The sequence below is a fragment of the Athene cunicularia genome (genome assembly GCF_003259725.1).
Source record: "Athene cunicularia isolate RWA chromosome 2 unlocalized genomic scaffold, athCun1 chr2_part1, whole genome shotgun sequence".
Taxonomy (NCBI): Eukaryota; Metazoa; Chordata; class Aves; order Strigiformes; family Strigidae; genus Athene; species Athene cunicularia.
This window is the reverse complement of record NW_020799095.1, coordinates 18,908,267-18,924,866: the sequence shown is the minus strand read 5'-3', so window position 1 is coordinate 18,924,866 and position 16,600 is coordinate 18,908,267. Positions and strand designations below refer to the sequence as shown.

Genomic DNA, 16,600 nt, shown 5'->3' with positions numbered 1-16,600 from the left:
AGGGGAGGGGAGGGGAGGGGTCTAATGAGGAAAAACTTAGGGTACAACACACTGAAAAAGCAAGCAAGCTGGAGATAGGGACTCTACATTGGTATTTCTGCCAAGGTCCTGTGCATCAAACCATTCCAGCTGATAGCATTCACAAATCCTTTGAGGCAGATGTAGCGGTTGTGTTACTCTTTTCAGTTTTACCCAGAAACCTAGGCTGCTAGCACCAAAGCTCACCTGCCCCATTTGTCATGCAAGTGCTCCAACTACTCCAGTAGAGAGGCTTTTCAGCCCTCTCTCTCCCAATGGAAGGGCTACAGCTCCAACAGCCATGTGAGCTGCAGCCCAAAGGTGTACCTGGGCATTCAAGTGGGAGACTGCAATTTGAATTGGGTGATGCAAGGCTGAATTAATATGTTTTCCCTGTTCTGACATGGAGTGGCAAGAGTGGTAGATGGTACGAGGGAGGGTAACCTTATGTTCTGACCTTTCGTGGGGGAATCTTTCATTCCCATGCCCTCTTTTTCCATGGATTTTGAAAATTTGTTGTCAAATTTAGAAAATATCGTCAAAAATATTTCCTAAGATCCAATTAAGATATCTTTAGATACACGTTTTCAGGATGTTAATAAGAAAAATAAAGGAGCTTGTACTTGGTGCAAGAGAATTTCAATCTGTAATGTCTTCCGTCACTTTTCACGAAAACTTTCATGCTTGTGGAGTTTTCAATGCAGCTGTTCATCTAAAGAATAATGTTGATTGTTGATGGCATGAGGGTAAACTCAGTAAACCTCATAAAATATTTCAGCTGATTAGCTGAAATGCCATGTTATTGTCTCTGCTCAAATGTGAATTTCTTTTTAAGCCTGAAAGTGTTCCTCTCTTCTATTCCTGTCTTCAAACAACACAGCAATAAGCTAGATTTTTCATGTAGAAAAATATCATGTTTATTTTGATAAAAAGTCAGAGATACCCCTGAAGCCTTTCTGGATGGGTCTCAAAGATTACTCAATGAGTGTTTATAATGCTTGCACGGTTTCAGATTATTGAAAGGTAAAACATGACATAAAGGTTAAATAAAAATGGTATCTAATTTTGGACAGATTACCCAAGCTTTTTCTCCTCCTTACCCCCGTATTTCATGCATTGGTGCCTGCACAGTAAGTCTAAGCAATACCCAAAAGCTCAGATCTTGCATACATGAAACTCCTGGAAGTTACACTTGCTTTTGCCCTGCTCTGTGAGATCTTGAAATGATTCTTCTTTGTTACATTTTTCTACAGTGGTATTTGAAGTACTGCAGAATAAGACTATATAGCTTGCTTTTTAGAATCTGTGGTGAAGAAACTCTACTGATAATTAGAATTATATTGGTCTAAAAGAGACATCAGAATTTGCACAGGGATATAAAACAATAGAAAGAAGTTGGATTAAAAAGGACAAGGGTCACAGTGATATAGTTTTGCATTTACTTAGCAAAGACTTCCATGTAGCACAGCAGAGCTGTACACACAAACACAAATATATGAAACTATTCAAATATAGGTTCTTCTGCTGAATATTTTAAGCAGTGTTACATGATCTAGTATTCTGTGGCTCACTGAAGATGCGGCAGCTCTCCTTTGGGGGGCACTGGTAATATATATACCCCTTTATTACCAAATAAGCAGAGTTTTCTTCATTCTGGATTAATTTCAGTTATTTGTTTATTTTAGTAGTTGTGTCAGGCACTTTGAAATTTTTTTTCCTAATAAAGAAAGACTAGAAAGGTATTTGTGATAGATATGGTGTAGTCCAGCAGTTGAAGTTCATTAATAATTGGAATGTTGCAGAGTATGAAGTAATGAATACTAATTACTCCTTTCATGTCTGACAGCACCCTGTGGACCAATACATCAGCCCAGACTTTAATTTGGTTCTAGTAATGGTTTCATCAATAGTACATTAATTCTGTGTTTGAAAAGATATACAGTTGAACCTGACCCACACTCTAGATACCACTGTCATAAAATGGCCACATACTGACAACAACTGGATAATTACAAATAATTAAATCCACTGAGCTTCAGACAATCCTAATTTTAAGTAAAATATATCTTATCATATCAATCGACAGAAAGCATAGCAAGGGAGATTTATCAACTTGTAGTCCTTCCAAAGCAAATTTACTAGCCTGCGTATTAGAGAACTTGCTGATCTGTGAAGCAGCTTCCTAAAAGTATCTCTCCCCTTCCTTGTTTACTAAGATTGTTCTTGTGTTGGACTCTTGGATATTCTGTAACACCAGCTTCAGGTATTGTTTCTGAATGAAGCCTGCAAAATAAGTTCTCAGCTTCAGAGAACTTCAAATATATGTATAAATTTATATTGTCCTCAAAACGTGGGTGATTATATGAACAACTACAGGTGTTTGTTATCTCTGAAAATCAGACTTCTTGCTTAAATATATATTAGTATACATGTAGAAGCCTAAAGGTGTTCAAGTTTAGATATTTTGTAATTTTAATTTTGGACTGCAAACTTGCTCACTGGGTCTTAACATACTTTGAACTGTGACCTTGTGTTCAAAATGGCTTTAAAATGCTAGATTTTTATTAAAATATTTTAGGATATTTGCTTTAAGAAGAGGGAGAAAAAACAAAGATAATAAAATAATTTTTTTAAAATATCAGTTGTAGTACATAGATTTATGTTTAAGCATGAAAGGCACAAGAAAAAAAGTAAGTACAATTTGGGTGCAACTTATTAGTAATATATGCAAAAATTATTCAAAATGCATGAACTTAGATTTTCCAGAGCAGGTAAATCAAGTCATAAATGTAAACAGGTGCCAATTCTATATGGTATTGGGCTTTGGCCCTCACCTGCTATAAGAGGAATGATGCCACTGAATAGATATGTTATGAATAGGCTTTAATATTTGAGCTTTATCTGTGTGTTTCCTATCCTGTCTCCCCAGCACCGCTGTTTTGGAGATCACTGGATATGAGCATTAACTATAATAGATCAATGTCATTTTGTCTTATAGAAGAGAAGATAGAGGAATAAATTCATTGTTCATAAGGCCCCTATTTGCATTCACATGAGCTGTTACACCTGCTCAAATCCTTTGCACATTCACAAAGTGGTAGTCATGTCTACTCAGTTGCAAGATTAGGTTATTACAAGATTCTTTAAGATGTCTTGAAATTTGATTTATGTGGAAATGTAGCTTGTATGAACAAGTTTCCATCCTTATGAGGCATGACTATTATTCATGAAACAGCAAGACAATTCACTCGGTTTCTCCACAGGGAGAAGCTTTCCTTGCCTTGAACATCTTGCCAGCTGTGCAACTTTAAGGCAGTGCTTTTCCCACTGAACTAGTTTGACCAACTTGCACAGTTTGCCTACTGAGATTGCCTAGTAACAGCTCCATTCAGCACTTGTTTTCACCTGATTTATTCAACTTCATTCTCTACATTACTACTTGGAGTTTGCAAGTTAGTTCCAGAAGCTTTTAATTTTAAGCAGCAGGAACTGAAAGAAGGCTCCTTCATAAAATGTGTTTATCCCTCTTTCTCCACACTGAAAAATATTGTTTCCCTTTCCTTTCCTGTCCAAGAATTTATCACTTCTTTCTATTCTTGCTGAGCTTATCCAAAACATTTAGCTACAGGAAGCTATCCTACTTTCTGCCGTTTAGATTTATGGCATGTTTTGGAGAACATCTGTGCTGAAAGATACTCTTTTTAATTTTGAGTTGCATGAAAGTATACGCAAAGAAAAGTTTTTGCATAAACTAGTGAGCCATTTCATGATATGAAGTCATGTTCCTATACTAAGGATTTTTCTTTATCTTCTTGAGATCCTGTATTTGAAAGACCTAGGCATTGTTTCCTTAGGCAGCATGTACACTAGGGAAAAGCAGATCTTTGTGCCGATAGCTCAAATTTTTGACAGATCAGACCAGATGTTGCATTATTCCTAGAGAGTTTAGTGCTTATGTTAGCTTCTGAAATGTATTTGGTTTTATACTTGTTTTTGCTAAAAACCAGTTCCTCCTCAAAGTCTATACAGGATTCTTAAAGTCCTTTGTGAATCCCTTTTGAATCCCTTCACCAACTTCATTTCAAGATCTTTGAAAATTTCAACAGAAAAAAAAACTAGTGGAGAACAATCTCTCCTTAATTTCCTTTGTATGTTCTTAAATAACAGGGAGCTGGAACTCACATGAAAGATGCTCTGTATATTCCTGGGTAGAATGGTGCATTAATTCAGTCTGTTCTACCTGCCTCTGCTGGTGGAACAGGAGATTATGAAGAAAAAATTACCAAAAGAAGAATTTGTCTTTAGTAATGTCTTTAGCGATGATTTTTTTTTATATACCTTCTATCATGGACTTCCATAAATAGTGCCTATATCTGCTACATTTCTTCAGAAATCAGAATTAACCTCTAAACAGATACATTTCACTGAAAAAAATGAAGCAATTCTACTGGGTTTCCCCACCTCTGTGTTTATCGTTGTTGCTTATACTCCTTGAACCGTGTGAGAGCAATAACAAAACATTTATTTTTCCCAGGTCTGTAATTAACAGAAAACCTAGAACAGCTGCAGTAATAAAACCCACTGAGTCATTATGTAGTTTTTGCCTTTCATAGATGATAATCACAGAAATTGGTAATTTACTGCTAGTGTGAATTGAGAACCCATAAAGTAAGTACTTGAATCCAGAACTCTAAAGCTTGGGATATTGCCACATAGACCTTCTGAAATACAGTGTGACTCCCTTAGCAAATGTTTTTCCAGTGACAAAGCAAACTGAAATAGTTATGTTTTGTCAGCTCTCTGCTTGTCTCTTGTCTCTGTGTGTGTGTATTGAAAGTGAAGCAAAATTGCGCTCTCTGTGTCAAGCTCTCCTGTTTTGTTCTCTCCAGCTGTAGCCAGTTTTGAAGGCTGTGGAGAGATCACAGTTTGAGAATTGAAATCCATGCTGCAGAGCTGGAAGGTAAATTCATGTCCACCTGAGAAAGATTGTATTATCTGAAGAATCTGACTATATGGCTAAATTATTTCACTACTATACAAGCATAAGCCAGGAAAACTCATCTCACAGTTTACATGGCAGCAGTATATAACATACATGTCCGATGTTGAGTTTTGTAGAGTCATGGGTTTCCTAGCACAAGACATATTAGGTTATTTTTAGGAATTCACTTGCAGTATATCATAAGTGACTGTCTTTTCTTCCTGGTCCTCGGTGAAATGCAAAAGTGCTTTCAGTACACCATTTCATTTAGCCTATGTCTTCTGGCTAAGGGGATGTCAGAAGCAGGCAAGGATGTTAAGAGCTGAAATATATGTCCCTGACTCTGGCAGTGTCCTGTGATACCTGAGAAAGAAAGTGATGTTAAAATCTGTACAGATAATACTTGTTTTATTCATGTTCTGATGTGGCTTTCATGAGTTGCATTTTAAGTGTTTAGTATCTATACTATTGCAATCACTTTGAAGATTGATTTGACAACATATATCGATTTGAATTTCATGAAAGGGGTCTACCTATGTTCCATTGTATAAATGTTCTACTGACTTTTTTTAAACAGAATTTTGTTACTAATGTTTGAATTTCCTTTCTTGGCAGAAAACATTCAAAGCTATTGCTGTACAGAAAATATTGTGCTTGTGTGTGGCAGGTGATGGATGAAGACTGGCACACTGTGCAAGTAGATGACACACAGTTGTGGCACCTGCTCACACCAGACCAGACACACAGCAGGCACTATAGCCTATAATCAGTCTTTCAATCTTTTGTTTGGTGCCATACCATAAAAATAGGAAGGTGAACTTTTGTGTTGACTTGCTGCTGGGCTCAAAAATGGTACTTCAAGCAGTAGCAGATTTGCTGTATGGGACAGGCTGGCACCTCTCATTGAAGACAAGGGGTCAGGAAATGACATCTCTTGAATAAGGAATCTTATCCAGTGAATAAAACGTGAACCTAATATAACTCATTCTCTCACTCAGCAAATAATTGATTTTGAACAAAACATTTAGTAGGTTGCCTTAAGAAAAATAACTTTTTATTTCAGCCACCAGCCCTTCTCTCTCCTCTGGTCACTATCAGTTTGTTATAAATATATGCACCTGCTTAGTTTTCTAGGATTTACTGCTAAGCTATTTTAAAAGATGGAAAAATAAGCTATATTTAAGGAAATGATTGTAAGAACTAACAGCTATTTCATTAAGGGTTATTTGAAAACTTTCCTAAGTTTGTGGTAATGAAGATTTACCCCTAAGCCAAAGACTCTTCAGTACAGCAGTGAATAACCTACTGGTGTCTGCTGTATATGCAAATGAAACGATGCCAATTAAGAAATTCTCTGTGCCTTCTTCATATAATTTTGGTGTGTTCAATCATCCTCTTTTTTTTTCTTAAGCGGCAGGCACCTAAAGTTTGGTTTGTATCCATTTCCTGTGCTGCCAATATCATGCAATACTCATTTTTGCAATCTAAGATATTGGTGGGTTTTTAATTCAGTAACATCCCCATTTTATTCATGCATTTTATTCCTTCACAGATGTATCAAGATTGAAGACAAAGCATGTGAATTCAACAAGAATTTCTGTCTCATTCTTCATGCTAAACTGGCTAACCCTCACTACAAGCCAGAACTGCAGGTTCAGACCACACTCATTAATTTCACTGTCACCAGGGATGGGCTGGAAGACCAGCTGCTGGCTGAGGTTGTTAGTGCTGAAAGGCCGGACGTAAAAAAAGTGAAGACAAGACTATCTTTTGATCTGTCTGTTGCCCCTTCTGAGATTTTAAGGCTAGCATTAATGTGCCTGTTTGATTCTGCTGTACAGTAACTGTTAGTAACTCAAATGTTAGAAGGATTTTAAGGGTCAGATTCTGCAAAGTGTAGAAAGTACCTCTACTGATTTGCTCAAATCCGTGCTCCCAGAGGGCTGGGCTTGACTTAAAGCTGTGCTAGAAATTAAATTTATTGTGATCTTATTCCCACACTTCTCTGTACTGCTTGGTTTGCTCTGTGCATTGCATTTAATTTACAGTGCAGGATTAAAGTCCTCTGCAGTGCTTTATGCTTCAGTAATTTTGAGCCAATAAGTGTGAATAAAATTTCATGCCAGACCATAAGAGGTTATGATGGCACTTGTTAGGACCTGAGATATTTTGTTGATAAATCGTAATTTATTCCTCTTAAGATGCAGTTCTGTGACTGCTGCAGTCATACCAATGTTTCTGAAGAGAAACACTTTTATAGCTAGTTATAGAAAGGACTTTCAGCAGACTGTGATCTATGAGCTAAGAATGAAAATATACTTAGCGGTGTGAAATTGATAATCCTGCTTCCTATTTCTCCAGTGTGTCTTTCCAGTTATCTCATGTAATTTGCTAACTTCATCCGCAAAGATTTGCTACACCTCTTTGAGGTATTACTGCTTCATGCAAGGGTAAACTGGGTCAGAGAGTTTAATTACTCCTTGAAGAATATACTTAGGAACATGATCTGAAAAGTCATATACTTGGGAACATGATCTGAAAACAGCTGGCCATTTTCCTCTGCATCTGCACATTGTTCCATGTGGGGCTTTATGTTTACACCACCTGTATCACCTAGGGTTTTTTGGTGCGAGTGTCAAATTCTGATGGAGAGCTCCCCATAAGACTGGTCAAGCTGTTTCACTGTCAGAAGGTCAGTCCAGCACTGCAGACTACGACCATGCTTTCCCACACTGCGTGCTGCCAAAGAGGGTTTCTCCAGCCTTGTACTATTACTGGTTTTCTCAGCTGCCACACAGTACCACTTGCCATCTCTGGCAAGATCCCAGTCATTTTGTGTAGTCTGAGGAGGAAGGAGGCTAATAAAGAGAGAAAGTTCTGGTCTGTGGTGACCATGACCTTTTCACTTTGGGTGTCCCAGAGCCTTAGTTCTAGTATACTGGGACAGGAGATAAATTGTCTTTTTCAGAAATTAAATTAAAACAACTGATGTAATTAAACAAAACTTATAGCTCACAAATGCTATAAAACAGTATTTCTTGCTGTGGTTGTTTAAATATAGTGTTTTCATTCCCTCTGCAAGTCAGTCCTGGCCAAGCAGTGGAACTGTTTTAAGACTGAGCTCAGGCAGCTAGAGGACATGCTGTTCAGCCTGTCAGCCACCCAAGGCAGTTTCTTAGGTGACAGTGAACTTGTAGACAAACTTGAATCAACAATCTCACTGCAGCAGAAGTACAGCACAAGGTAATAACAATTGAACTGGTTTTAACAGCTTAATGTCACCTGTTAAATGTGTATTAGTCATTATTTTTAGTGAAACATTTCTATGAGCTAGGAATAATTCCTGTCTGTCCAGCAAAGGCTGTCCACCCATATATTCACAATTTCATACCTATGGTATATAGTTGTCACACATTATTTTTTTTCCTTTTGATTTAGGTGCTTGACTTAGTTCTCGTAAAAGAAATAGATATCAGCATGAAATATGAACAAATGTATTCATATATGATTGCCATGGGTGAACAGGCATATTGCTGCGGAGAACAACCATTCCCTAATGTTTGTCTAAGATAAGAAGCTTGCTTACCTTAAATATTTGCTACTGTCTGAAATGAAGTCAGTTTTCTAGAGTATATTGATATTCGGTTTTGTACAGATAGGAATGTTTTGGTAAATGTGTTGGATAATCATGGTGCATTAAAAAATAAATGGAACACCTGTCATCCTGTAGATAGCTGAAGCCAAATAAATGAAGCTCAGATTAATGTGACAAGAGAACATTACAGACTGACAACCATAAGAGCATCCATTCTTTACTTTGCTAGTTACAGTCTGGGCAGCATCAAACCCATCTACCAGTTTTCACTGAAAGTAAAAATTTATCTTGCTGATTTGGTTTCAAAATGCAAGGAAGAGAGTTCTGCCTCCAGCAGTGATGCCTGATCTGTTAGTTATTACTTGTACCAAATGTTTACATTTGCAGGGCTGTGTGTCAGAGAAAGAAGACGATGTGATCTCCTGGTAGTCTGTACCACGGGTCTCTCTGTTGGCTGTCTCCATTCTGACAGTGTTTTCTGACTGTGCTTGCAAAGTTTACCTTCCTTATGTTAAGCCATCCCATAGGGTCAGGTAGGAAGAGTTTTGAGGGATTCTGTATAGACAATTCACCGTGGTAAGTCTCCAAATCATCTAATGCTATGAAGAAGGGAGATCACCCACTGCAAAATTACCAGGTTGCTTAAGTGAGATGTTCTGCCTGCTGAGTTAAATAAAGAAGCAGAAGTGAATTGACATTTGTCACCCTCACCACTGGTTTCCTGAAAGTTTCCTCAAAAGCCTCTTGGCAGAAGTGCCTTGAATTTTAGACTGCTTAGGCCTGCTTGTCTGAGAAGCCTACAGTTAGAAATGGATTAACTTATGAATAGAAAAGCAAAAAACAGAATTCAAATAAATAAAAATAATCATACTTATTTTCAGGCCTTCAATGCAGTCCTCCGCAAAGCAATTAAGCAAGCTGAAAAATCAGGGGATATTCAGTGTCATATCTCTAACCTGACAGAAGCTGACATGTATTCAACCTTTCTTTTTACAAGCCAAGAACTTTTTGAAAAGGATTAGCTCATTTTCTTGCTCAAAAAAGCTCTTCAGGTGAGGAAAAATTTTCAGATAGGTGATGCTGATATTTACTGGGTTTGCTGTTTCTTCAGTAGAAGGTAATGTCTCTGCCCAAATAAGTTACCTTGTTACCTTGTGGTTGTGCAGTTTCTCACACACTGTGACTGCTGCTTTAGTATCAGTAATAATTGCAGAAATTCCCAAGATGCTTTTATGTAATTCTTTTCATTTAAAATGCTGCAATTTCATGAAGTTATGCTGAGGATAAATAGCATGACTGAGCTGTTTGTGGTTGGATAATAATGGTTGAAATTGATGTGGTATATAAAGTAAGAATTCAGTAAATAATATATAACCATATCACATTCAGGCTGTTATCTTTTTAATTTTAATATCTATATGCCCTAGAAAAAATATCAGGGCTCAGTTGTACTGGGTGGCAGGTTTTGCCCTAAAGAGCTTGCTCCAAAAGAGGTTGTATCACAGAGCTCGTCAGTAACAGAGTTAGGAATTAAACTAGAAACCAACAATTTGGGAAGAAAGTAAAAAATTATAAATTAAGGAATCTGATTTGAAGGGGGATAGGAAAAAATAAATCATTCTGCACAGTGTATAAATGCAGACAGAAACATCTGGAAAAGAAGAAAAATCAGGGAAAGAAAACTGGTGATGATTTCTCTGCATCATGGTGCAAATGGATTTATTCATATCACCTAGGTTTCTATCACTGTGTTGCTTAACTTCTGTGTTTATTGTAGCAGTGGTACTGTGATGGATCTTGAAGAATGGAAATCTATACAACAACTGAAAAATAAGCTCAATCACAATTACAGACAAGACAGAAACCAGAACAAAGGGCGCAATATACTTCTGATTTATTAAATACATTTTTAGATGGAAAGAGAGAGGGCTTTTAATGGAGGAAGAAAAATGTATATCAGAAAGGAGAGAGAATATATGGTACCATGGCAAAGGTGTCTCTTTTCACAGAACATGTGGTTAAAGTGATAAAAGAATTAGAAAAACCCTTGTGGAACCTGAGGAGTTTTCTTCAGTATACATACAGCTCACGTGTCAGAACTGCTTCAGTTCTCAAACAAAAATCAGCAACAAAAACCACTCAGGATTTACAAATTTCCCAAAGCTTTGTGACAGCTTGCAGTCTGAAGAGAGTTTGGAATGGTAATGGAAACAGCTGTGAACTATTTGTTCTTCTCTCTATCTTCTGAGACATAAAAAGGATACATAAGGATAAATCAGATGGAATTCAGAAATCTGTACCTTTTTTGGTAGTAGTAGTATAAAATAATGTGTGGCCAAGTTTATATAAGGTTAACTTCAGTGTGCAAGACATACATTTTTATGTTTATTCATGTTCCCACAAGCTAAAGAAAATAACTGCTGTTGGTTAGCTCACCCTAAAATTTGGGTGAGTTTGTCTTTCAGTACATAAATTTATTATATATATCATATGTATCTCTATTTAAATTATATATCTAAATGCTGTTATATTTTCTGTGAAAAGATGTGACTGTCAAGTTGTGTTTGGTTTTCATGATGTCCTTTTTTCACAGGTAAAGTGCAGCTCTGTGTGTGTATAGGAATGGCTTTAAAAAAACTTATCACACCCTTTAATGACTAATATCTAAGCATACCATTCCATTTGCAATAGATGGCAAATAAATATTTTTAAATACTGTTAAAACAAGATGTAAATTCTTGTAGCAAAGTTTCAGAAAATGCAGCTGTAGGAATTCTTGCCACTTTGCGCTCCCTACTCAGTAATACATGAATATGCGGTGAATACTTTAAGGCAGAAGTGGTTCTGAAGCATGTCTGATGACCTTTTTCAATGTTGTGTGCTGCCAAGATTCTTCTAAGAAGTAAAGAGATAGAACTTGAATTGGATTTCCTTCTTCAATTCAGAGCTGAACACACTTACAAGAGTCCTGTTGACTTCTTAACTACTCAATCATGGAGTGCCGATAGGGTAGGTTAGGAAAATTGTTTTTCAGTTCTAAATCTGTTTTGAAGTTATTTCTGGAGGCATGTTACAACTAGATAATTTCAGGTGAAGTCATACATTCCACCATGATTTTTAGTAGGACTAGTGATGCTTACGCAGAGGAGTTGTCTTTGCTTTTTGAGCATATTTTCCTTGGACATCACGTACTGTGCTTTGTGAGGAAATTGTTTTACCATAATTTGTCCAGTCCCCTAAAATTACAATTTTGATCTTCATACTACTCCTTACTATATTAAATGTCCCATACAGGATTTCTAGTTTGTCATATCTTGATGTTTAATGTTAATCAGACAGTATGGCAATACTGACCAAAGTAAATTCTTATCAATAATATTATGTTTGTGTGTGTGTGTGTCTAGATATAGATATAAATATGTAATTTAGTATTTTAAGGTAAGTCCTGAGTCCCTTTTAATTGCTTAAATTATGGGGTTTTTTTACATACCCTCAAAAGTATCAGTATTTGTCTTCCTGTTTCAGACTTCACTCAGAAGGTACATCATCTCTATTTATGTCTTTGGCATGCTTCCAGGCTATGGCAGTGATGGATGTGTTCAGGGGGTTAGATAAAGATATTGAAAGATCCACCAAGAGGTGGAAGAAGTGGGTGAACTCAGAATGTCCAGAAAAGGAAAACCTCCCCCAGGAATGGACAAACAAAAGGTCTCTTCAGAAACTGATTGCACTGAGGGTGCTCCATCCAGACAGAATGATATACGTTCTTAGGTATGAAATCTGAGGGTATGCCTTTTGGGACAAGTGAGTGTGAGGGTGGCTTGTATGGGTCAGCACAGAGAAAATGCAGATCTTAAGAGGTAAGCAAATAACTTACAAAACTGGGTGATCAACCAGAATTTGAAGTCAATGACTGTGGTCCTTCCCAGGCTGTTCTTCTGGTAAGGAGTTTATGAAGAGGTAGTGTGGTGAAACACGAGTCACCATCACCTTTGGAGAGCTGTATTTGTGATTTCTTTTAGATAGCGTATAGATACCCTGACGAGAGTGCTCATTAATAAATGGAAAGACAGTAAGCTATGCTGTTAATAGCTAGAACTGTATTTCTCCAGTCTTAGTTCTCATTCTGGTATTAGGGATGTTAGCTGACCCCATGGCATGACAGTTTTTCAAGTCTTCCTTCTCTAAAATTCTGCTATACCAAGAAAGATTCAGTTGTGGATAGTTACCCATCTTCTCCCAGCTGTTTTACCAGTTGTACTGTTTTAATCTTTTGATCCCAAGTGGTGGTCTCATAGACCTGATCCTCTACACCCCACCATCACAACTTTTACATGCCTTCTGAGAATACAATTTTTGTGTCCTGGGTGTTTATTCTGCCCAGCTGCCCTGGCCAGGATTGCCTGCATATAATGACTTCTTGGATTCAGTTATCGAGGAGGTCCTTTGCCTTCAGAATTTGATGTTTTCTGTTACATGGCCCCTGTCCCACAGATAAAGGGGAATGATTGTCTTCTGCTTGCGTCACCACCTGCCTTGTCTTCTTGTCTTCCGTTCACTTCCCTGACAACTTCTTTGATGAGATGACTTGTTAGACCCATCGCTGTCAGCCAATCAAGTCTGAGAATGGTTCAGGCTTGAGGCCTGTGTCAGGGAAAGTTTTTGGTGTTTAGTGCATGTTTTTTCATATGTATAGGAACTTTGTTGAAGAAGAGCTTGGCTCAAGTTATGTGGAAAACACAAGGATGGACTTTATAAAATCCTATGAAGATAGCAGTCCAGCCACTCCTGTGTTTTTCATTCTGTCTCCAGGAGTAGAGCCACTTGAAGATATTGAGACACTAGATAAGACTCTTACTTGTTTCTGGTGCAAGGATCACTCAACTGTCCTCCCATTAATGAAAGAAAAAGTGAAATGGAGTATGCAGGGCTAGAAATGTAGGTAAATTGATATATGATTAAACGCTTGTGTGTATGTGCCCATACACACATACATGTGTGGGTGTATTTTTACTAAACAGAACAAAGCCTTCTGTCACTACGATGGAGTATGCATTACTATGGGAAAGTTGGGCACAGTTTATTTTCAGCAGAAGATTCAAGTTCTAAAGTTTCTTCCACCCCCACCATATTAATGGTAAATGGGGTGGATGAAAAGTGTAAGGCCATAAGCAGTACAGTATGAAGAAATTTTTAGACTGAGCATTCCTCTGCTTGGCATAATGCAGGTTTCTTTTGTACTGTTTTCTACCTTTTGACTAGATGAGGGCCAGAGGGCAATTTTCTCCATGCTCATGTAATCTTGTGCCCCCTGTGACTAAATAATGGTCATTATACAAACTATATTCAATTGTATAGGACTCTGTGGCTTTATACTTAGGATTACTATTCCCCACAGACAATAGTGAGAATACCAGGTTAATACAGCTGTGACCTCACTGTGCTCAATTTAAACTCAGACCTCACAAGGTGAGAGGCTTGTGCATTTACCCACTGAACCAATCAGTTAAAAAACTGATGTGATATCTACCACATGTTGCTCCCTTTTTCATAAGGGAATTGCTCTGTACCCCCTGTAAGAGTTTCTAAAGCTTAGTAACAATGCCGAGCATCTATCAAAATGTCAAAAGGTTCATTATCTTAAAACCAAGAGAACAGATTTCTGCAGGCTTTTTCTAATACCAGCAATAAGGCCACTGTTGAGAGCTCGCAATTTTGGCTGTTGAAATTGTAAGGGTTTAGTGAAGTGCTTCAGAAGAAGTAATATGCATTGCACAAGTGATAGTGAAATTAATGGGGGCATTATCATTCTTTCTCCTTTCTGCTCTGCTAATTTTCCTGTCTCCTCCCCCTCTGTCATTCATGCTTCCCCAATTATTTCTTTTACAGGCAAAACGCTTGGGTTCTCTATAGACTCTGGAAGATCTCTCTAGGGGAGGAGAACAAGGGCAGGAGATGGTTGCAGAGGTGGCACTCGAGAAGACTGGCAGACGTGGCCATTGGGTTCTTTTCTAAATGAGTATCAAACAGCCTCTCTGATGGGTTCTGTCTCCTCAGTCGGAGGGATATTCCCAGAAAACAAAGAAAATGCACATTGGATTACAGCAAAAGTTTTAAACAGCTATTAATCTTGTTCCTTTTTGCTTTTGCTTCTGATTGTAACAGGATAAATAATATATTAATAGAGTCTGTGTCATGTTTTGCTGAACACTGTCCTCACCCTCCCAGGAGGAACAAGAGAGAGAAACCAGAAAGCCTCTGGTGGTAGGTAGGACTGCCCTCGGGCATATGCTTCCCCCATGTAATTAAGAGCTCCTGTTCCGTTCAGTGGGCCATAATGGAGACTTTAATGAAATGGGTCTGACTACCCCTTGGGAAGCTGTGTAATTAGCCCTGGAGTGCTGCTCTTCTGAGATAGCAGCCGCAGCTTTGGCCAGCATTGTATGGACCGAGAACCCGCTCTGCGGTGGACAAAAACCTCTGTTCAATCCCCTGGCGAGCTGCAGTTCCCAGCACAATAATGGAGTGGACAGGAGCACTACAATTGTTAATGCTACTGAAAGAAGGTGCTTCCCTCCCACTGTTTTATGTTAAATAGCCAATGGATATTTGTAACAACCCCCTTGCCCTGAAGCCAGACAAGAAATGCATGTTCCAGGCCTTGATATTAAGGACATCATGGGGGCGGGGTGATTCCCTGCTTTTCACCTCAGCAATGTTTGGCTATCAACCAGGTTTCCCGCAGCAAATAAAGAGGTCAGCTAGACTCAGTCTAGCCACCTCTGTCTGCCACCTGAAATAAAATCACCGTGAAATTAGTGAGGGACCTTGGTGTACTAGGTGCTGTGCAAACACACACAAACTGACCCCTTCGTTGACAGTGAAACTGGAAGAATAACTAGATTTCAGACGAGTAAGTTAGTCATGCTACTCTGAAAATAACCCTGATTTTCTGCTAGTGAGTATAGAATTGTTGTGAAGGAAAGAGCAGAGTTTGTTTTCAGGGGAATTCAGAGTTCTCAGCTGTTCTGGGGACAGGGCGAGAAAATGGGAGATGGCAGAGGCCCTAAATCATCACCGTTGTGTGTCTGAAGCCACAGGGATAGATGGGGAACATCTAAGAGGCTTCTGGTGTTAGAGACCTGCTCCATTTTCCAGCCTGGCTTCTAAGAGAGGAGGGAGGTGATAATTTTGCTGTGAAGATTTTTGGTAGTGAAAGATTGGGGAAAGTCCAAAAGGAGACTACATAAAGATGTTGGACCAAATCCCAAGTGGTGTAAAGCTAGCTAGAGCTAGTGGGATTTGGATGTGCTCATTGCTTCTCAAGCTTCAGTTCTTCTGGGTTTATGTTTAAAACAAATCCTAGAGCAAAAAGATGGTGCATTTGTTGGAGGCTAGGGGGTGTATAAGTAGATATCAAAAAAAAACCCCAAACAAACCAACAACCTGTTATTCTGACTGACCCGGCAAGTATTTTTAAATTGCTTTGGCTTCAGATCTAGCAAAAGCACTTGGCACAGCAGTTAGTAAACTGGCAGAAGACTGACTTTAAATTTTTTAGTAACTTTTCTGTCAATTAATTTCTCAAACTCAGACTACTGATACATTGAATGGTTGTTACTATGTTAAAGCTTGAATCACTTCCACTTTGCAGTGGGTGGGTGTAGCCTATATGAAAATGCAGGTGCCACCAGGCTGCTACCATGTAATGTCACATGAAGGTCTCCCTCTCTGTCCATTCTGTTCCTTTTTCCACATGTCAAGGGACAATTTGGGAATATCCCCTCAGCAGGTCTCATGATAAAGTGATGCTCCAGCCAGTGTGTGACTGACATGTCCTATTCCTTGGCTGGTGTGTGGAGTTGTAATTCCTCTTGCTCTGCACAGAGATGGAAGCCAGCGCAATCAGCAGGTTCTGGCACAGCAGTGAATACCCAGAGAGAAGCTGCATGGCTGAGCTGAGCTGCAATTTGAGTACTGTAACAAAAAAAAAAAAAAAAAAAAAA

The 16,600-nt window shown here is 38.3% G+C and overlaps 1 protein-coding gene across 1 annotated transcript in view; it reads left to right on the top strand.

The window, feature by feature from the left end:
• The window catches only part of DNAH11 (dynein axonemal heavy chain 11), a 129,585-nt gene extending 114,976 nt beyond the window's left edge, over positions 1-14,609 (top strand). Inside the window, 10 exon segments of the mRNA XM_026843087.1 lie at positions 6,552-6,750; positions 7,449-7,458; positions 8,086-8,242; positions 8,740-8,869; positions 9,476-9,646; positions 11,484-11,603; positions 12,172-12,365; positions 13,291-13,433; positions 14,478-14,517; positions 14,519-14,609. Coding sequence (XP_026698888.1) covers positions 6,552-6,750; positions 7,449-7,458; positions 8,086-8,242; positions 8,740-8,869; positions 9,476-9,646; positions 11,484-11,603; positions 12,172-12,365; positions 13,291-13,433; positions 14,478-14,517; positions 14,519-14,609 — 1,255 coding nt within the window.
• The last annotated feature ends 1,991 nt before the right edge of the window (positions 14,610-16,600 follow it).